This window comes from Chelon labrosus (genome assembly GCF_963514085.1).
Source record: "Chelon labrosus genome assembly, chromosome: 11".
NCBI lineage: Eukaryota > Metazoa > Chordata > Actinopteri > Mugiliformes > Mugilidae > Chelon > Chelon labrosus.
This window is the reverse complement of record NC_140344.1, coordinates 24,062,543-24,084,883: the sequence shown is the minus strand read 5'-3', so window position 1 is coordinate 24,084,883 and position 22,341 is coordinate 24,062,543. Positions and strand designations below refer to the sequence as shown.

The window sequence follows — 22,341 nt, the reverse complement described above, 5'->3', positions numbered from 1 at the left end:
ATCTTATTAGCATATTTTGTGCATGGAAATGTAAATTGCTTGGACTCCCCGAGCATTAAGGTTAATGGCGTTGGTGATCCTTAAAGGCATCACTGGAAGCGTGCCTTTGTGTGCCAGTGTGAGCGCAGCGAGCTGTGAGTGTTTTCTGCAGGGCTGCGTTCGACCTTGGGGCGAGCGAGCGCACCGTACCTCATGCCTTTGGTGGAGCGGTTGTGAAAGTTTTGCAGCAGCTGAGGGAGGCCCAGCATGGCCTCAAACACCACGGCCAGGGAGCCCAGAGTCTCCACGAACACGGCAGAGTCTAGCAGCAGCAGGGTCACCACGGCACACAGCACGGTGAAGCCGAAGCAGAAGAGGAGGTAGTCCTCGAACGCGTTCCACTTCCAGAAGTAGTGCAAGTCCAAATCTGCAGAGGAGGGGCAAGTAAAACGGACAACGGTCAGATTAAGATAGATGAGTGGTGGAGGAGAAAGGAAACAGAAAGCAAAGAATTAAGACGGAGCCTGACACGATTATCAAACAGAGAAGCCAATGTAAGTGTGAGAATACGCTTAGAATATGTGCAGGTGGAAACACAAAAGCGGTAGTGACACACTATTGAGATTGAACGTGACGAGAGCCATTTAGAGGGAAAAAGAAGGCAGGAGGAAAGTGCAGGAATGAGGGCATTTCATTAAAGCACACATAGAAATTCTGCAAAGACAGCACTCTTAAATCAATACGGCACACATGCATAAGCGAGAGGAACAAAGATAAATGAGATACTCGAAAGCTTTTACATTTCTATTACTTTGGAATAACCTGGCCTTTGGAGAGGCCAGGCAATACATTTAAGTTTATTACATCTGGTTTAAAGCTATCTTTTCACTGACGCAGCCCTATTTATCAGGTGTGCCTTTACATTACAGTGAAAAAAAACGTCGACCAAAGATTTGTTTGTTCGCTTTTACGGGTAGTAAAAAAATATCGTGCTATCATAAAACAGAAGTAAATTAACGTGAATAGTCCCAGCGGTCAAGCTACGAATTTCCTGCCAGCGTCGGTGACAGTGAGTACCCAGCATGGCGGGTGGTTCAGGGGCTGCCAAGGAAAGCTTATCAGAGGACACATTAGGGTGACTACTATTTAAATTACCCATCAGCCATCTCTTCTGTGGACCATAATGTGAGATGATGGACTATCGCTCATTGCTTATGTATGATCATTGAGCGGTGGAAAACGAGCTGACGTCAGCTAACAGGGATTGATGACCAAACACGGTAAGAGCACATTAGCAAGTGCGGTGACGCAAGCATGACTCTGCATGCTGCAAAGTACATGACTTCCACATGTGCTGCTGCTGTTAGTTTTTACATTTCCAAACACACGGGCTGCACTGTCATGAAGGAAAAACGTGAATATTTGCGTATGTGTGCATGAGATTTTTCTGCGAGGCTACGTCAAATATCAGCAACCCAAACATTTCATTTGCTTTAAGCTGTAACAAAATTGGATGTCCATGTCAACTGGGGATTTTTTTCTTGTGTTCCTTGTCTCTAATGTGAACAACACCGATCAGGCATAACATTATGACCACCTGCCTAATATTGCATAGGTCTCCCTTGTGCCCCCAAAACAGTTGTGACTCATCTGAGAATGGACATGGGTCTTCTGTGGGTGTCCTGTGGTGTTCATCAACAGAATGTTGTTAGTGGGGCCTTTGAGGGGAGGGGCCTCTGTGGATCATCCCACAGATACTTGATCAGTTTGGGATCTAGTGAATTTGGAGATCAGGTCAACACCTTGTGCTGTTTTTCATGAGTTGTTCCTAAACTGTTTTTGTGTGTGTGCCTGTGTCAGGCTGCATCCTGCTGCTGCCATCAAGGAGTGTCATTGTTATGGGGTGGGGGTGTCTGGTCTGGTCTAGGTGGGTGCTACATGTCTAAGTAACATCCACACCAATGAATGCCAGGTCCAAAAGTTTCCCAGCAGAACATTGTGTTGTCACAAGATGGTCAACGTTATTTACTTCTCCAGTCATAATGTTGTGGCTGATCGGTGTATGTATGAACTAAAAAAAAAAAAGACCGCCTTAGCCTCTTACAAGAGGCTAAGGCGGCATTTTGGCTGCATTTGTTCAAGTAAGTTTCTAAAACCCAAAGATACACAATAATCTAACACAAAAAAGAGAAAAGAGACAGAATTACTTTTCTTTTCTACCAACAAATTATCCTTTGGTATCCTTTGATTTGGGATAAAAAATGTATTTATAGAGTTAGAGTGGTCAACTGATAAATAATCAAGACAAATCGTTTTTATATATAAAGTCCAAAATCACAGTCTGCACCCTTTATCCATTGACCTTTAAATCAGATGAACATGTAATATACTATAATGACAACAGAACATAACTTGGTGTATTTACAAAGTATAACAAACTCAGTAAGTTATTTATAACTTAATAAATTGTTAATTCCACAGCAAGAAATTAGGTTATAAATGCTGACACTGCTCAAAAATTCACAGAGTTATTATAAAATGATGGAAAAGGTTTTCATAAATATATGGAGTGTGCTCAGTCGTCCTGAGACATTGAAGTGTGTCCTGGTTGGTCCCATCTCAAGTGGCGAGCTTATAACCTGGTATCAGAATGCATCTCAATAAAAGTAATGGCAGTGTGACAGAGCACTTGTCTGGAGTGAAGTAAAGTACGCGACGTCATTTGTCATAAAATTGTGACAGCTCCTGTCTCCATGTCGGGGATAATTTACGATTACAAGTAATTAATGGAGTTACGGCTGTCACAGCTCTCTCACTTCGGATACGCTCATATCAATCCTCACGCTGTGTGAATGGTGCAAGCAGGAATGTGTAATGAACTCAGCAAACAAACTTCAGTTCGAGGACACGTGTTAAAAACGAAATAACATTTATTATTGGTGCATCTCGTTAACATTGTATCCCACAAGATTTTGTGAGGCCCTGGCGTTTCTTTTTTTGCTTTTTTGGACGGGGGAATAAACCGTATTAATAAAAAACCTTAATAAAACTCAAATTATGATGCTATCCCAACTATTAAAAAACGATTTATATGTATGTCTGCACATACAATAAGATCATGTATTTTTATGAGTCCATCATTACCGTAATGACACCAATATTAGATTTAGTGACAAATAGCAGCAGCATGTGCAGTTCATCTACATGAATACAAAACAAAAGGTTGTTGAGACGTGGCATCATATGGACAAATGTATCAGTAAATAAAACTAATTTATAGAAAACAGTTTACTTTCAATCTAATTTTACTAGCTAGCTATAAAATTCAGCTAGTTCATGTTACATTTATAGTCGTTTCCTCTGAGGTTTGACCAACTCTCTTAATATACTTGTAAATGTCCATGGTCTACAAAAATCAAGACCGCTGTGTGTGGTGGGGGGGTTTGGGGACAAACAACAAACAACATTGTCTGAGACGTGCATAAATATTTCCGACTCCTTATGAGACCATGGCAGAGTAAATTAGACCTCGGCGGACCACTATAGTATTAACATTGCATGGGAAACTCTGCATTAATTTGACTTTTTACACACTCTTCAGTGCAGAAAACAAGTAATTTTAGTTCTTATGGACATTTTAATCTGTTACAAATGAAGAGGACATGAGTTGAGTGGATGGTCCTTCAGGACAGATTGGCTTTCCCACTGCTAAAAGAATCATGTGCGGCCCAGATCGATCGGACCTCAGTGCATCCTCAGTGCATTCAAAGCTGCACTTAGAGCTGTCTTCTTGTGAACAGGCCCCTGGACATGCAGTGCTGGGAATACATTAAATAGCCACACAGGAGCCAGGAGCCTTTCCAGTTTTGTGATTCTCTGTCTGGAACGGGGACTCGACCGTTTAAGATGAGATAAGATGTATGTCGCACAGAATCTGCATGCGCGCACACCAAACACAAGGCGGGTACGGTTCCCATTCCACTCCAGTGGGCTGCATCTGATGCTGAATCTCGGGACAGAGGGAGTGAGACATCTTGCAGCGAGAGCAGCGTGGCATGTTTGCGGCAAACAGCCAAACATGATTAATGGCTTTATTACCGAGAGCCACAAAAGACACATCGCCCACAGCTGACAACAGACACACGAGGTGGTAAAGGAGAGAGGCACAACACAACAAACACACATGCTCCTTGGCTCGCTCACTCACACGTGACATGACAAATATTGCCTCCCCTGGGGTGGGGTGTGCGGGGGGGGGGGGGGGGGGACGGGACTTATGTCTGCCGTCAGAAACAATGACATGGACAGAAGCCAAAGAGCTGCAGACAGGCAGCCTGGCACACTTCAGCTCTTGACAAGCTATTCACAAATCCCTCTGCACTCCGGATGCCCCTTTACTTCAAAACAACATCAAACCTGAGTCACGGCAGCCACCGGCGGCTAGCTGAGGGATACGTGAGAACCAGGGGACGCTGCCCTTTATCAGCTACATGAAAGCCCAGTTTCATTTCGTCTTGCATACGTTCAAGGCAGGCGGTGAAGTACAGACATGTTGACAGCACCAACAATGACAGCATCGGTATTTCAAAACTGCTGTCAGATTTTCAGGTATGAAACCTCTCAACACATCAGCATCCCATTCCCATATCTCCGCTCTCCCTCCCTCTATCACTCTATTTTACCCTCTTATATGTTTACCTACATAATCAAATTTTGTCGGGAGAATATAACGAAGAGAGAAAGCTATGCATCATTCATGGAGTCATCTTTTTATTCGTCCTCATCTCACATCAAGCACCATCCCCGGCTTCCTTTCCCCGACTGGCTTCCTTCTTTCCTCTCAGTTTTTCAGTTCTGGTTTCAGACACCTCACCCTTGTTTTGAGAAACACATTTTGTGGCTTCTCTCTCATCCCCCTGAGACAGGACAGGTGGCTTGGCCTTTTCCAAACAGCATCTTCCTGTCTGGTACGTGTCAGGGCCAGGGCCCCACTTCAAAGGCCCCGGAGACTCCCGAGTGCCAGGAGGAGGTGAGGCACTCTTTCTTCAGCCACGCTCTTTGTGTACACAAAGCCCATTCGAGATCAAACAATTCAATTACTAAAACTAAGCCCGGAGGACGTCGATATATGCGTGCGACGTTACTCTGAGAAGGAGCAAAGTTGCTCAGGAAGGATAAAGTCAATCAATTTGCGCAGGTGTGTGTCCAGAGTTGCGACAGCATTGGCGGGACCGTTAGACCTTAACAGCATGCATGATGTACAGTGGAGGGAAAATATGATTAGAGGAGGATAAAGGGATGGAGAGGGGGGTGCGTGAGTCACAGAGAGTGTAGCCCTGAGTCAGTCAAGGAGATATACAGTTCTAAACTCAAGGCATTTCCCATTAGGCCGAGCAGATAGAGAGTGTGCGTGCAATACGGAACGGCGAGAAGAGACTCCGAGACGGCGATTGACACTGACAGCTCCAGAGCTATGAGCTGTGCAGGCTCAGCACTGTCAGTCTGCGATACTTAGCTCTGTTGAGTCTGTGTATTTTAAGATGTGCGAAACTTGCTGTTTGACACGTCTAGTGTAGGCTGTCTGTTCGGAGCTCGGCTCGTTGGCCTCGTGTGAGATAACTGCGGTGGGAAAAAAACTCCATTTGTTTCTTAGGTTTGTCCGCGGATCGGTCAGACAGCGTGAGCAACCGTAATCCAGAAAACTGCGGTCAGTGGTCGCGTCACAGAATCTATAAACTGAACCTGCAGACCACCAACACAGATCCTTAGAGTAAGAACAGCACAGACATGTCAGAAGAAGCTCTAATTCCTCCTTGACAAGCTTTAATAGGGACACCCTGCTATCACTCGGACGGACGGGAAGCCACTGAGCCGTTCTCAGCTCTTTCCAGTGGGGTCAGAAACACAACTCGGTTCATCAGCTCAATATGTCTGACAGGAGGCAGACAGAAAGGGGCTCCACTGCATTTGAAGTCAGCTCTCTGACTAATTCAAAAGCTTCTAAAATTATGTCCACTCCCTAAGTTACACTGGGAATATAAATCAGGCACGGGCACACACACACACAAGATAATTGCCTTCTCAGTGGATTTACTCTCTTGATATAGTTCAAATTTAACTTGGAAACAGAGGAATTTTGTTAAAAAAAAAAAAAAGTTCTCTGGTAAAACACTTGGTTCATTTATTGCGAGAAAAAGCTGACTGAGCAGTTTAACTATTAATCCCGGGCAAAATAATCAGTCAAAAGAAAGTAGTGCACTGAAAGCCCAAATTAAAGAATGAAACAACGATGACAAGAATCAAAAATGTCTAAAATTAGTCTAGAAATGACCAAGAATGCTTCCTATCGACCTCTCCTCCCTTTAGATTCTTCCCGGAGGAGAGGATTTTTTTTTTTAGACGCGATGTTGCACGATGTCAAACTGGACGAACACGCTCTCTGGACCAGCCATGCGTTACAGGGGTTATTTGCGGTAACGCCAGCCGCTATTTCTGTAAAACTTTTAAGTCAGTTTTCCTTCAGCGCTTCACTAACTGAGTGCAGACGACAGCTACTGGAAGTGTTTTCGATCGCGCAAAAATGAAACGTCCGACCCGCGAGGATGGGTTCTTAATTTGACTCGTCGGCTGCCAAAAAAAGCTCTAAGCAAACGTCTTAGAAAAGGTCTTAAAAGAGAAACGAATAGCGCATCTGTCAGAAAAACATTGTAGCTGAAGAATTAAAAAATGCTCAGGACAGTGAAGACCAAAAAAGTTGTGACGGTGCAGTTAAGGTCACGCTTTACCCGAGGGATTTTCCACGTCCAGTGCAATTACTGTGACTTTTAATTTCCAGTAGCATCCCTGCGTGTTTGCTCCAGGGGAATGGGGCGTTTCATAAACTACCGCATAGTGTGTTTGAGTTTCAATTTGTTTCTGCTGCAAAATATTTTCAGCCGACGTGTCTAATCCAGTTTGGGATTTCTTGCTTCAGTGACCGATTTGTCCTCAGTACATCCTCCAGTCTAATCGTTTGTGTGCAGTGCATTAACAAAATAAATTAAGTTGTGACAGAGGACCACATACGAGGGAGCGCTGCAGCAGTCCCTCTCATCACTGTTTGGTCAAATCTGCCAAAACACAAACAGCATGCGTGCTTCATCTCATGCATATCTACTTGCATATTACTTTGCGCATGACAAAGGTCATTCATGCAGAAACATCCAAGTAATGGATTCAGATGTCGCCAGTTCACAGGGGCTCGCTTGAATGCCTCAGGGTGAGGCGTTGCAGGTCTCTTGATAAAGATTTCCTCTCGGCAACGCCGGGTATTAGCTGCAAGGCTTAAATGTGAAACACTTAGACAGAAACAAGACCAATAAAACCCATCTTTCAAAGGATTTCATTATATAATGTCACTGTAACAGTCACTTTACCCAAGCCAGACTTCTTCCACGATTAATATCAAAGAAAACAACAGCAGACTCCAAAGAAAAGAAAATTGTGAAAGAAAACAAAAAGACTGAGTCAGCAAAATGTCCATGCAGAGTAAATACTGAAAACCTGTGCTTCTATTTGCGTCATCACGGCACAGGTGCATCTAAGCTAACTGGGAAGGTTTACGGCTCAGCCCTTCCCTCACCCATCGCAATGGTGGCCGATATTGCATCATTAAAACCAGAAAGGCTGTCTCTCTAGCTTCAGTGTTTAGATTTAGTCTAATTTGGGCAACTGTGGAAACATGGCAGACCCAGTGTAGTCATGAAAGGCTGATTCTAAGCTATCAATACACAAAGCACAGGTGATTACGCACTAAAGAAGACATAATGATGACTTTATGAGCTGGGAAACAGGCAAACATAAATGTTAATAGTTAACAGGAGTTAGGTTGTTATGCTGAGCAAGCAAAAGCATCATAAACTGATCAGCCACAACATTAAAACCACTGACAGGAGAAGAAAATAACACTGACCATCTTGGGACAATGCAATGTTCTGCTGGGAAATTTTGATGATGATGATCCACAGAGGCCCCTCCCCTCAAACCATAGGACCCAAAGACCCCCCCTGCCCAAAAAAAAATTTCTGTTGCCAGACACCACAGGAGACCCTCATAAGGCCCATGTCCATTCTCTGACGAGTCACGACTGTTTTAGAGGCACAAAAGGAGACCTACACAATATTAAGAAGGTGGTCATAATGTTATGCCTGATCGGTGTACATTTGTCGTCACATGCTGAGCTCAGTTTGAACTCCATTAAAAGAAAGACCCCAGAGACTCATAATAAAAATGCATTCCTCAATAACATGATTAGATTTCTTTTACACATATTGCCGCGCATACTCCACATTTACCAAAACCAGGACTCATTTACATGATCAAATATTCTGCAAAATAATCTCTCAAATGATTAATCGTTTGGTTCTTTTAATGTCCCGGAACAATTTAAAGTGCTGTTCTGATTTCATGCCAAGTCATAGAAAAAAACAAATAGATTTATTATTAGAAATGACAAAGCAAAACAATAAAAACCAAGGAGCTCATGCTAAGAAATGTTTGGTTTTGCTTAAAAGGTCTATAATAAAAGACCCATATATAGTATTTATGTCTTGTTTATTTAATCTGTATGGAAACCTATGAGAAAATGAAACATCAGAACTGTGATTTTAGAGGAGGGGTAAAGAGGAAGAGAAGAATGAGTCTGCAGCAGATAATCTTTTGTCCAGAGCACGTTTTCCCTCCGAGTTTCTGCTGCATTAGCACTTCTGAAAGTGTGCAGCTTTGACCTTGCTGACGAACCGTGACTGTGTTTTTCCACCAGTGATTGCTTCCTCACTGAGAGCATGTGTGTGTTCTTTCTGGCCTCTTGACCGAGGCGAGGCTTAACTAATGAGCTCTTTTGGCATCAGCAACTCACAACAACAATCCCGTGACCGCCCGACCTCTGTTATACACTAATGGATTCCGCATTTGTACCCACTTTAGAAAAGAATAATACCGGGGATGCTAAAGTGCTCCATATCAAAGTCAGAGCACATGCTTCTCCTCTCACAGGGTCTGAATAACCTCAACATTATACATATGAATGGATCCACTTCCGTGTCAGAGTTTTCTAAAAGGTCTTTTCAAACATTTTTTTTTTTTTTTTTGCAAAGATGTGCTGCTGAAGACGTTTGGCTTCACATCAGAAAGATTGATGACCTACTCCCGTGTCTCTTTGAACGCATCCTGACAGAGTATAATACATCAGTCACAGCATGACATCTCCGCAACTAAAAACATTTGTTTCATCTTCAGGTCCACTGACTGCTCTGATATTCTGTCAAATTCCCACATCCTCCACCACCATCCAATCTACCTTTTAACATTCATTCTCGCTCTAGCGCCTCCGTCCACTTTCGCCCCTAAAAGTCAGCGGCTGGCGCCTGCAGCTGGGAGATAAATGGGACTCAGTCCGTCGGCTACAGTATGGTACAAAAATAGGCTCCCATTCAGAAAGGTACCGGGCAGCTTCCTGCTGTGGGTACATGCAAGACTGGACTTTAATTCAAAATGAGTAGAATTAAATTGCGACTGTATTTTGTTCACTTTAATGGTTTCAGTGTGACGTTGTGTTGAGTGCAATACTTTACAAAAAATATACACCGATCAGCCACAACATTATGACCACTGACAGGAGATGTAAATAACACTGACCACCTTGTGACAATTCAGTGTTCTGCTGGGAAACTTTTGGACCTGGCATTCATTCGTGTGGATGTTACTTAGACATGTAGCACCCACCTAGACCAGACCAGGCACCCCCACCCCATAGCAATGACACTCCTTGATGGCAGCAGCCTGACACAAGCACACACACACAAACGGTTTAGGAACAACTAAAAAAAAAAAAAAAGACAGGAAGAATAGCACAAGGTCTCCAAATTAACTAGATCCCAAACTGATCAAGTATCTGTGGGATGATCCACAGAGGCCCCTCCCCTCAACAAATAGGACCCAAAGGCAAGATGGGTGACAAGACTGTTTTGGAAGGAAGACTTACACAATATTAGGAAGGTGGTCATAATGTCGGCCCGATCGGCGTAAATGAGATCTAAGATGGGAGAAACCGAAGACCACATAACAACTAAACAGTGCAGAGCAAAACTGACAACTGATGCAAACACTGACAGCGGCATCACCAGCTGAAGAGCAGCTACGCCTTGAAGGAGAGGCAGTGCGTGTCATTTTTTTCCTTGAACTTCATAACTCACACTTGTCATCTCTCCTCCTCACTCTCTTTTTTTTCTCTACTGTTATTGTTAACCTGCATGAGCTGATATCGAGTCTCCTTGGATCAGCTCAGACATATATAAAGACATATTGACAGACAGGTCTGGGGGATATAACAACAAAGTGACGCCCTATCAAACTCCAACCACACAGAATATGACGTGGACCCAGCCTCAGCTCAGATCCCAGCTCAGTTGCTGGGTACCGCACAGGGCTATACTCTCTCTCTATTTGCTCTGGCATATCCGTTTCTATCCTTCATTGTTATTCTTCTGTATCGTGACAGTACTGTAAGTTCCATTAGGCGGAGAAAATCAGAGATAAGAAGCCCGTCACTGGCATCGTCCTTCACTTGTCCTGATAGCAACTGTGCGAGCCTCGATATCTTGCACGGCACGCCAGTTAAATTCGTAAATGTCTCAAATCTTTTCAAGAGGTTCTGGCGTGTCTGCGGGTGGTTTGGCCTGAAGAAACTTTAGCGTGCTCTCTTTGAAGTTCACAGCTTGTTCTGGAGTTGCTGTAGACGGCAAAATGAAAGTCTGACGTTTCAAAGGAAGCGTTTTTCATTTGTTTCATGTGTTTTTCAAAGGTTTTTTTTTTTTTTTTTTAACAGCGTGATGAATTAGCATCGTGTGTTGTTATTGAGAGAGAGTCTGACGAGATGTCTGCTGATGCCAAACACTGGCTGTCTTCTAACAACAGTCGCCAAATCATTTCCAACAACTCTATGTTAATCATTTTGTTTTTGCAAACTTTAAAGGCTACCACAGACTGATCTGAAAAGCTATTTTCATCAGGAGAAGAACAATGGCTAAAGAAAGATGAGGAGATTCAGATGAAGGAAAACAGCCCTGCCCTAACTTTTTTTTGTTTTACTTTTCCACACACTAGTGCTTTCAACCGGTGAATCCACACTGGCAGTTCATGCTGTTAGACTGTAACGCGCTCAGGTTGTGAATGTTTGTTTGACAGAAGAAAGTCCAGGAAAGTAGATAATGCCCTAAAAGTCGTCTAGAGTTCACAGTGCTGGATTAAGTTTTTTATTTTTTTTAACAGTCTCGCAAATTTAGTGGAATGCAACACGACAACGAGATTCTTTGCAGGGTGCCAAGGACTTTTATCAGCCTTGAGCCTCGGTAATGATTTAATGTAAAGTAATTGTATCTGGTAACTCTGAATGTTCAGCCAAACTTGCTTTTAATGTCGACATCGTCTGGCAGCACATCAATCGGATGAGTCATGATGTGGTTTGCTCCTGTCAGATTTAGAAACTGTATTGGTTGTAAAATATTTCAACATGATGAATGTCATTTATTCATGAGGAAGTTTGTGTTTCTGGAAGTCTCATAGCTGGATTTTAGTATTTCGAGAAATGAAGACATCAGCTTACAGTAAACAAGTCACAGTGATGTAATGACTGTATTCATTTGGCAAATATTTTTCCACTTTTTCTTTCTTGCATTTAAATGACCATGATCAATCATACTTTGGATTTATAAACTCGATAAGGGGTAGCACATGCACAGTGGTCGTAACACGTCACTTCCCAAGAATACTCAGAAGGAACAAACTGGACGAGAGGAGGACAGCCAAAAAGACTATACATGGCCACCTCCCGTTGGCTCTCCAGGCCCAGGAAAAATGTTGGTGACCACCTCCATCCTGGACACCACCTGCCCTCAAGCCGCTACGCTCCGGAAGGAAATACAGAAACTTAAAAGACCAAAACAAACTGTTCAAAAAATCGTTTTTATCCATGGGCTATCAATACACTCAAAAACCAATTCTAATGACACCAATCAGGCATAACATTATGACCACCAAGTTTTCCCTTGCGCCTCCAAAACAGTTGCGACTCATCAGAGAATGGACATGGGCCTTCTGAGGGTGTCCTGTGGTGTCTGGCTACAGAATGTTGTTAGTCGGGGGTCTTTGGGTCCTATAGGTTGAGGGGAGGGGCCTCTGTGGATCATCCCACAGATACTTGGGATCTAGTGAATTGAGGCCAGGTCAACACCTTGTGCTGTTCTTCACGTTTTGTTGAGATGGTCCTAAAGCGTTTATGTGTGTGTGTGTGTGTGTGTGTGTGTGTGTCATGGCTGCATCCTGCTGGGGATGGCTGCTGCCATCAAGGAGTGTCATGGGTATGGGGTGGGGGGTACCTGGTCTGGTCTAGGTGGGTGCTACATGTCTAAGGAACATCCACACGAATGAATACCAGGTCCAAACGTCTGCCAGCAGAACATTGTATTGTCACAAGATGGTCAATATTATTTACTTCTCCTGTCAGTGGTTTTAATGTTGTGGCTGATCGGTGTATATGTGCAATATCACAAGCAATACCTAACATGTGCAATGTCTTCATTACTGCAAGTTGCGGCAAACCCAAATTTCTTGGATCACTTGAACTGGCCCCTCTGTTCAAGTCTTTTGCTGGAGTACATTTTGCAGCTGATTACAGCAGCTACAAAAAGGTTCCCAAAAGACTGAACTTTTGAAAAGTACAGCAGCGGACCATGGAGCTGTGCGTCAGACGGATAATATCTGGACAGTGAAGTGAAGCCTGAACTACCGTGACCTTGGTGCTGAGGACGAAGGAGTGGAGTGGATAGAGCCGAGGAGGTGAAGCATCGCTGGAGCCCATCCTAACGCATGCTGGGAGAGCGTGACAGAGACGGAGGAGTAGGAGATCAAATTAACTACGCTTTGGCTCCCGTCCTTTCTTGACTCACTCTGCCTCCCTCGTGGACTCTCTCTCACAGACACACAAACACAACACAGTGAAATGGGTGTAGTTATACTGTACTTATTACAGCAGCTTATGATAGAAGCACTCCATTTTGTCTCCCTACTTCCTTTCTGTTTAACACACACACAGAGTCAAAGTTAAGCATCCCTGTGTGTGAAGGTGATCCAGTCCGATAATGATCAACTGTTGACCGGATGGATGAGTGGGGAAGTCCAGATAAGCACATAGCAATACAGGCCCGAAAGGGTCCAGGCTATTTATTGGTGTTTAATCGGATAAACACGTTGTCAATGGGGGGCTTTCTTCCTATAAAGATAAGCAGGTGTAAATCAAAGATAATGTGACTAGGAAACAAAGACAGGGGGAGGCAGCGACACTATTATTAGCTGCGCAACACAATGTGTGCGTCAAGCGCTATCCTGATCAAACCATGACCTTCATAGCAGAGCGCGTGAGTGTGTGATGTGTCACGCGCGAGTATGAGGCCAGAGCCTTTGTTAAAAAAGGGTTTGCCTTTCTAAGGATGTGTAGACAAACTTGAAATGCACATCTAGTATATGCAGATGAATTGTAGTTTACAAGTAGCAATACAAGGCAATGACTACCCAGAGGTCCAGGCATTTTTAAAATGATGGGACGGGATCGGTATCGGGCTGCAGCCAAGCCCAGGTTTTTGTAGTTACTTATTTAAGGTCTGCTATAAACCATAACCACGACCTTGTAGCTTCAAATCGTCTCATTCTTCTTAGCGCCAAAGCTAGCAAAAAATAAAAAAACAACATGTTCTGTTTTAGTGATGGTTGGCTAGCGTCAAAGCTGCCGAAATTTCGAAGTAGAAGAAGAGGAACCAAAATCACGCGTCTGCTGTGTGGAAGCACTTTACTCTGGAAAATGAAGACACTCAGACAGCAACCTGTAAATTATGCAGTGCGACTGTTTAGTGACCTGCTAGTAAGAGATCATTATTCAGGACTACTTCATTCAACACACACCAAAAACAACAACAACAACAAAAGAACTGCACTGAAAAAACGACAAATAATAAAAGAAAAGAGACAAGTTTCCTCGAGACGGTGTCGAGGAGAAAAAATATTACAAAGAGGGTTACGGAGTTAGATAGACCAGCCCATTTCTGCAGTACAGAACACTATTTTTCAGGAGCCAAGGTACGAGCTAACGTCTCATCAATAAGAAAAAGCCTTTATGGATCTCCAGGGGAGGACCTTTTGTTTATTTAATATCGGATTGCAGCTCGGATCGGCCGACGCTGAATATTTAAAGATCGGTTTTGGATCAGCGGGCAAAAAAACGCGAAAGGGGTCATCCCTAACAAACAATATTGTTAATTCTATTATGATTACATTATATTACCGTGTAGTATGTGCCGTGAGTGTTTCCAATTACAATTTCTCAGGATTCAGTGGAAAAACATCCAAGGTTCACGGAAAAACTGTGAAGTACGAGATAAAATGATAATATACAACTGCAGGTATATCCAAAACCGCTAAAAGAAAGGCAACTGGAATTGTAGTGTTTTTTTTGAGAAGACGTCTTTCTCTAATGAATGGTGCACTATTGACCCATTATCAGTCATAGGCTCCAGTTTCAAGGTGTGAATGGGGGGGTTGAAACTTCTTGGGGACTACCTGGATGACTGAGAACCTTCACAGACATACACTAACTGCAGGTGACCAAACCATTGAGGCAGTAAGAACAGCCTTTTGTTTGCCCACATGACACATTAGTAAACTTGCGGTGGCTCACACGCTTGCCAACTCAGACAGCGGATTCAGTGCAGCTGTGAATATCTGAAGAGTCCTGCACATTACCCGCCTAATCACAGTGCTACAAATGAGGTTTTATGTGTCTAGGAAGACGGAGGGTGAGCAGCATGTTGGCAGAGTAGCAGCAGCAGCAGCAGCTCCGGTGCTCTGTCTGCGTCAGAGTGCGATACACTATCACTGTGGTTACATGGGTAGACCATCGTATCTGCTCAGTCACGCTGACAGGAGGAAGGCGACGCAGAAAACGCGTGTCATCCTACGTCGCTTCCAATAAACTAATGTTTAAGCTCAGCAGAATCTGCAGCTGACATTGTGATTTTCGGCTCGATAAGGACATTTCTGCCATTTTAAGTGCACGGCACCAAAGAAAAAAGTCAATTTTCTATGTCGTACACATCATTGCCACTTTATGTGTGCACTTCATTTCCTGCTTGAGCAATTTGTAGAGAATCACAGAATGTGATGCAATAAGCGAAATTTGTAAGTGATCCAGAGAAGCACATCCAGGATGCACAGGACAGCATCTCAATCCACCGGGGACACACACACATACACACACACACACACACATACAAACAACCACTTCTTTGTCTTCCTCAGGGTACAATTACCTCATCACGAAGTCTGAGTCCACAGTGATCAGCATTACAGCGACTCATTAAAAGTCATTATTTAGATAGAATGTCCACTGACCTTCCCTCGCTACGCAGTCGGCTACATTACATCGTTCCCTTCCCCTCTTGTGTGTGTAGTTACTGCCCAAACATAATGTCCATTGCAGTTTAATCAGAGTGCTCTCACCCGTGGCTTGTGAAGCTATAATAGTGAGTGTTTGTCTACAGGACGGAGCACAAATATGTTACCATGTATGGACTCTGCTTCTGTAGCCAGTATATCATATGTGTATGCCGTCCACTGATCAGGCATAGCATTATGACTACCTTCCTAATTTAGAGTAGGTCTCCCTTGTGCCTCCAAAACAGTCGTGACTCATCAGAGAAAGGACATGGGCCTTCTGAGGGTGTCCTGTGGTGTCTGGCAACAGAATGCTGTTAGTGGGGGCCTTTGGGTCCTATGGGTTGAGGGGAGGGGCCTCTATGGATCATCCCACAGATACTTGATCAGTTTGGGATCTAGTGAATTTGGAGGCCAGGTCAACACCTTGTGCTGTTCTTCATGTTTTTTTGAGTTGTACCTAAACCGTTTTTGTGTGTGTGTCTGTGTCAGGCTGCATCCTGCTGGGGATGGCTGCTGCCATCAAGGAGTGTCATTGCTATGGGGTGGGGGTGCCTGGTCTGGTCTAGGTGGGTGCTACATGTCTAAGTAACATCCACATGAATGAATGCCAGGTCCGAAAGTTTCCCAGCAGAATAATTTAATAAACTAGTCTAGTAATTTAACAAAACTGCACTGAATTCACCTCTGTGGCTTTTATTACGTTTAGTTTGTGTTAAAACAGCAGTGAATCAGTCTGGAGGGCCGTTAAACTGTGTTGAATTACACCCAAAAGTCTGTTATTGGCCGAAATAGGGTTGTCAAAATAACAGGAACATGTTTTAAATAGTACTACAAACACTGCCTCCAAAGTGAAAATGCCGTTGAATTAACAGCTCTCTCTGGGTTTTTAAACAATTGCTGATTACCTCAACGTTCACAAAGCCCTAACTTAGTGTGGGACTGTCACATGTGAATGCATTTGTTTTCACTAGTGTACCTAATGAACTGCCAAGTGAGTGTAAAATATCAGTATTTTATCCTATTTTGTCCAAATTCACATACACAGATTTGTGAATTCACGGGTTATGGTAACCAAACGTGGTTTGTGCGGCCACAGTGACCTCCAGATAGTGATCAGCTCATCCTTGAGTTCAAGTGGATGATTTGAACTAGAAGAAGAAATTCCCTCAAGGCGTTACTGAGATGTTAATGTCTCCTATCACTGACATTAAGTCATGATGAAACATACACAGTTTTAAGTGTATATTGCAAATATTATGGTCTGCTCTCTGAAGCATTATCAATCAGAGAGACGGATGAAGTGTCTTGTTCTTGCGTGTAATGCTACTCACATGTGCCTTAAATTGCCCCCCGGGGACAAATATAAAAAATGTTTTCTGAATCTGAAGATATGTACCACTAAGGTCTATCTGTGTCTGTTAGTATTTTTCGCCATCTCCAGACAGTGGAAACAGACACGCAGAAAAACAAACATACAGACTGCATTTGAATGAATATGCTAATTAATTAGCTGCTCAGACTTCAGTTTAAGGTAAAAAAAAAAAAAAAAATACATTTCTGTGTCAAGATTGGTAAAAACACATTTGCGGGGGAAGCTAGACTGGCTTCCAGGCTGAGTTCAGAAAACACAGTTGTTTAAAATCATATAATGACAATCTAAACATTAAAACCTTCTGGAAATGTTTCACAAATATCAATTTCACAAATAGATCTGAATACCATACGCTGGGCCTGACTGGACATAGTCACAAACACCCTGAGCCTCTCCAGGATCTATACGGGTCTCCTTTAGCAAGTTAAGTTTGTCTTCTTTTAGTGGCCGACTGGCTTTCAGTGTTTGCTGCCATGACATGATATAGGTTGGGGAAAAAAAGCAGCAAGCAACTTAGCTGTTGCTATGAGGTTGCATCAGTGTCCACTTGTTTGCTTCAACAGTTTAGAAAGAAGAGGAGAGACACGAAGAATAATTTTTAGAGTTGGGAAAGAAGAGGGGGAAAAGCAGATAGATGGCTGCTAAAGAATCTCTGAGATTAACTCTCTCTCCCTGGCTGAGACTGCTCCAGTGTCAGGGTGTTTATTATAATGGGACATGTTTTTACAGCACGGTGGAGCCAAGTTAAACTTTTCAGGACAGCTTGTTAGTCTGCAGTTGATTCAAAAGATAAATCTGCCAGACAGGGACCTAAAAAAATACATCTACAGAGAATCAGTCGTTAAAAAATTATTTTAGCACATTAAACAACAGCAAGATGTGGAAAAACTCTGGCCTGGGCGGAGTAACTCATCTAAAACTGAACTGAAATGATGATTAAAAGTGAGTAGTCATTGTCTATAGAAACGCCTATGTATGTATCACAGCAGCTGATGCAGCTCCATTTCTTGCTCTGACTGTTAAGCTGAAGACACAGCCTAAAAGATTTGTTTGCCAGATTTTACCCACAATTCCTAGTTGGGCAAAATCTGCACGAGCTGGGGACAGTCGGCATGGGTAGTTGGCACAGAAATCTGTTAGTGTGTGAGGGGAACAGATTTTTTTCAGTCACAGTCAATCAAACATGTTTGAATTTCTTGAGCCGAGACTGGACACAGTCAGGAAGTGTGGACTGATTACTGACGCAGCAGCAAACATGTGTTGACAACAGACAATGAAAAACAGAGGGTGGGACACAGGAGATAACATCAGAAGACGACGGGTAGTAGTGGGAACATGAGAATATGACAACAACGATGGCGAACAGCGAGAGCGGAGGAGTGGCGACAAAGCGAACCTGGACCACAGAAATGGAGGAGAGATTAATCGAGTTGTGGTGAAGCATGAGTGCCTATAAAATGTTGGTCGCAGCGCACACCGCAACCTTGCGAGAGTTGTAATGTGTTTTGTTGGCTTTCGTTGGTTTGACAAATCATGTAGCGTGTGATCCGTCATCAGGCGCAGATGTTAAGTGTGTGATTCCCAGTCTTTCAGTTTTAAAACAAAGATCTGCTGAAGTCAGTCTGTTAGTGTGAACTCGTAGTTTTTTCAAAATCTGTACAGTGTGTCCCCAGCTTTATTCGGAAAGTAACTGATCTGTGAAACATTGGAAGAACCAATTACTTACCCAAAGCAGCCAACAAGACAGACTGTCAACAAACAATGAACTCGATTCACTGGAATTGTCTGTTTTTCCTGATATCCCAGTTTTTCAGTGACATTACGATTTGTCATGGTCTGACTGTACAGAGGTGTGTGTGTGTGTGTGTTTGGGTTTGAGGGTACTCCTACAGGCACTGATGTTCTCAGGAAGCGGAGTGTGACATGTTGGAGGCGAGTCAGAGAAGTCTGCGCAAGTCTAGTGTCTCACGGATGGCAGAGTGCCCAGGGCACAGCATCACCTCTCCAATTAGGACAGCAGGAAGGCGCACTCCCCTGCTACATCATCCACTACACACACAGCTGTAAGTTCCCGCTCTCCTACAGAATGGATCAGTGCTGAACGGTTGTGAAGGTTTAGAGTCTGAAAACTTTTAGAGATTTCACTTCATGGCAATTCTGAGCTGCAACTTGAGGTGTATCCCAAACTGTCAAGTGACTCATGAAGAGACACAGATTTAATCACGCCACAAACTTCCCTCAGAGCCCAAACATTGTATATTTGGCGAGCGACCCACTGAAAAAAGGAAACAGAGCAATTTACAATAAAGTGGTAAATCCTTTCCTATAAGAGAGGGGTATTGGCGTCTCTATGTCTCTGCGCGAGAGTCAGAATGTGATACGCAAAGTTTTCTCTTAATGAGCGAGCCTGAGGGTCTTTAAAGTTTGACTCCATCATATTCCTTCTGATCGGGTCTGATCAGAACACTACGCACTGAGCAACAAAGTCATGAGAGAGTGAAGGAGGAGGGTGAGCCCAGGCTCATTTCAGTTCAAATCAGTGAGGGAATAATAAGCTAAAACCTGACAGCAATCACGGTTTATACTGCCACCTCCTTGACATTGTGCAGTCAAGGACTAATGTGCATCAACCCTCCAAGCACTGTAGGAGTAATTGGATATTTTTGTTCATCCTACACACATCACTGTAACACTGCACTACACTGATCAGGCATAACATAATGACCACTGACAGGAGAAGTATATAACGTTGACCATCTTTTATCAATTCAGTGTTCTGCTGGGAAACATTTGGACCTGGCATTCATTTATGTGGATGTTACTTAGACACGTAGCACCCACCTAGACCAGACCAGACCAGGCACCCATCCCTCATAGCAATGACACTCCTTGATGGCAGCAGCCATCCCCAACAGGATGCAGCCTGACACAGGCACACACACAAAAATGCTTTAGGAAGAACTCAAAAGAAAATATAAAGAACAGCATAAGGTGTTGATCTGGCCTCCAAATTCACTAGATCCCAAACTGATCAAGTATCTGTGGGATGATCCACAGAGGCCCCTCCCCTCCAACCATAGGACCCAAAGGCCCGCACAGTCACATCTGTTTTGGAGGCATAACAGAGACCTAATATTAGGAAGGTGGTCATAATGTTATGCCTGAACTCATTATACTTTTAGTTCCTGTGTGGTACCACGTTGTCTATTATCAGCAGTTTTTGCTGCAGTGTACTTGTGTATTTTAGTCGTCATTAAAGCGGCTCGATTCCCGTTGGTTTGAACAGCTGGCCCAACAAACAAGCATCAAACCTCGAAAACTAACAAATCCATATGTCCTCACTGGAAATGATGGCGCCGCGATAAGGGAAACAGAAAAACCTATTTAAATAGGATTATTATTATTATTTTTTCCAAATGCCAGAGAGAGAAAAATAAAGCAGGAAACACAGACTGAAAGGAAAACAGACAGACAATGGGACAATACTTGGGACTATACTGATTATTTAGCACAGTTAGCTTTCAAAGTGTAGCTGAGCTGACTGAAAAACAAAGTGGTCTTTAGCTGTGAGGACAAATGGAGAGAAAAACAATGAGGAGCAGAAATAAGCAGGTCAAACAATGGTAATGCAGTGATATGATAAAGAAGCTCATATCACAGCATTAAGCCTCAGGCCATCAGACTCTTGATCTCACTGAAACTGGACTGAACATACACAATACACACACTCACTCACTCACTTACAAGTGACGCTAATCAGTCAGGGTTATAATCACCCTAACTCATGCTCTGTTAGTCTGCTCATTAGTCGGCGCTGCTCTCTATTTTTATGCAATGTCTTTTTATAATAATAATCCCAAGTGTTTTGTACTGTCTGTATTGTATTTGCACCATTTGCACTGTTTTGTATCGTCTGCATAAGCTTGCACGTGCAACACTTTACGCTCAGTCCCTTGTATTGTACTTGGTGGTTTTCATGTAGCTCCATGCTCCTGGAGGAAAGTCCTCTCAGCTCACTATGTGCTGTACCTGCTATATATGGCTGAAATGACAATAAAAATAACTTTTTGACCTTTGTTATAGAAGTGGTTAGCTTTAATTTGTCTCAAATTGGGCTACAAGTTTCCCTGGGGGTCATTTGGAGTACTGAAAGGGGTACGTGAGAGTTTTTTAAATTTAAGAAAATTTCAGTCAGTCAATTGACAAGCTGGCCTGATGCATGGAGACACACACACAATATCTAGCACCTATACTAAAACACTGAAACAGATGTGCAACATGCCCCAAGACCCCTAAGACGCGCAAACACTCCAATATGCTACACATGGCATAACAGATGGGTACACATAACACCCTGTCTTAGCGTGCAAACACACACACATCGACACACACCTGTCAGGTTATATGGCAGTGATGGATCCTGATGGAGGTGTATGTTTGTCACGACTTCTCTCTAGTGCTGCACTAATGAGGCGACGCACCACCAGTTCAACAGGGTCAAAGACAAGTTCACGAGTTACTAACCCACATCCATAAATAACCGCCGCATATCAGGGCGGACCGTCAGAGAGGGACCGGCAAGAATTTGCTCAATATCATATTTTTCCTCAAGAATGAGCTTCCGTTCTGTTTGATGTGACACGGCGGGCCAATTAAGAGCACGTTCAGATTCCCACTTCATGCGAGATGTTTCATAAAAGGAGCCTTCGGTACGTCGTCAATAAATTTAAAACAAATATATCAGGGACTTAAAAACTGACAATGAAAACTAGATTTCACCAATTTGTTTCAAGTCAAGAACAAAAGACATGAAATGAGTTTTGGCGATAATAACCTTTTCTTTTGCGTCATTTATTAACGGTCAACCGGGCAGCTTATCAGCTTACTGTGCTACTTTTTTAAGCTCCTACAACATCACTGTCTTTTCACTTAATTAGACTTTTGTTCAGGGGCAAAAACTGTCCAGTTTAAACAAATTATACAGCTTACAGGATAGGATAAAGGAGCCGTCAATCAGCAGTTTTTTAGATGAAGTCTAATTAAAAGTGATATCCCGGTGTGGAAGTTTCAAGCAAAATGTTTCTAATCTCAAATAAAGTGTCTGGTAACTCACAACAGTGTGAACATGTTCAACTTCATATATATCACAGCTGGAATTATCTTCCACATCTATATTCTACAGGTATTTTAATGGTATATTACACTGATCCTATTATATATTGCGTAGGCCTCCCTTGTGCCTCCAAAACAGTTGTGACTCATTAGAGAGTGGACATAAGAGTGTCCTGTGGGGTCTGGCAACAAGATGTTGTTAGTGGGGGGCCTTTGAGGGGAGGGGCCTCTGTGGATCATCCCACAGATACTTGATCAGTTTGGGATCTGTTCTTCATGTTTCTTTATTTTTTTTTAGTTGTTCCCGTTTTTGTGTGTGTGCCTGTGTCAGGCTGCATCCTGCTGGGGATGGCTTC

At 43.1% G+C, this 22,341-nt stretch overlaps 1 protein-coding gene across 1 annotated transcript in view; it reads right to left on the bottom strand.

Annotated features, from left to right (window-relative positions):
* LOC311495887 (solute carrier family 66 member 2) overlaps positions 1 to 22,341 on the bottom strand; it is a 52,627-nt gene that overhangs the window by 19,087 nt on the left and 11,199 nt on the right. Inside the window, exon 4 of the mRNA XM_084555536.1 lies at positions 190 to 406. Coding sequence (XP_084411662.1) covers positions 190 to 406 — 217 coding nt within the window. The remainder of the gene's footprint in view (positions 1 to 189; positions 407 to 22,341) is intronic.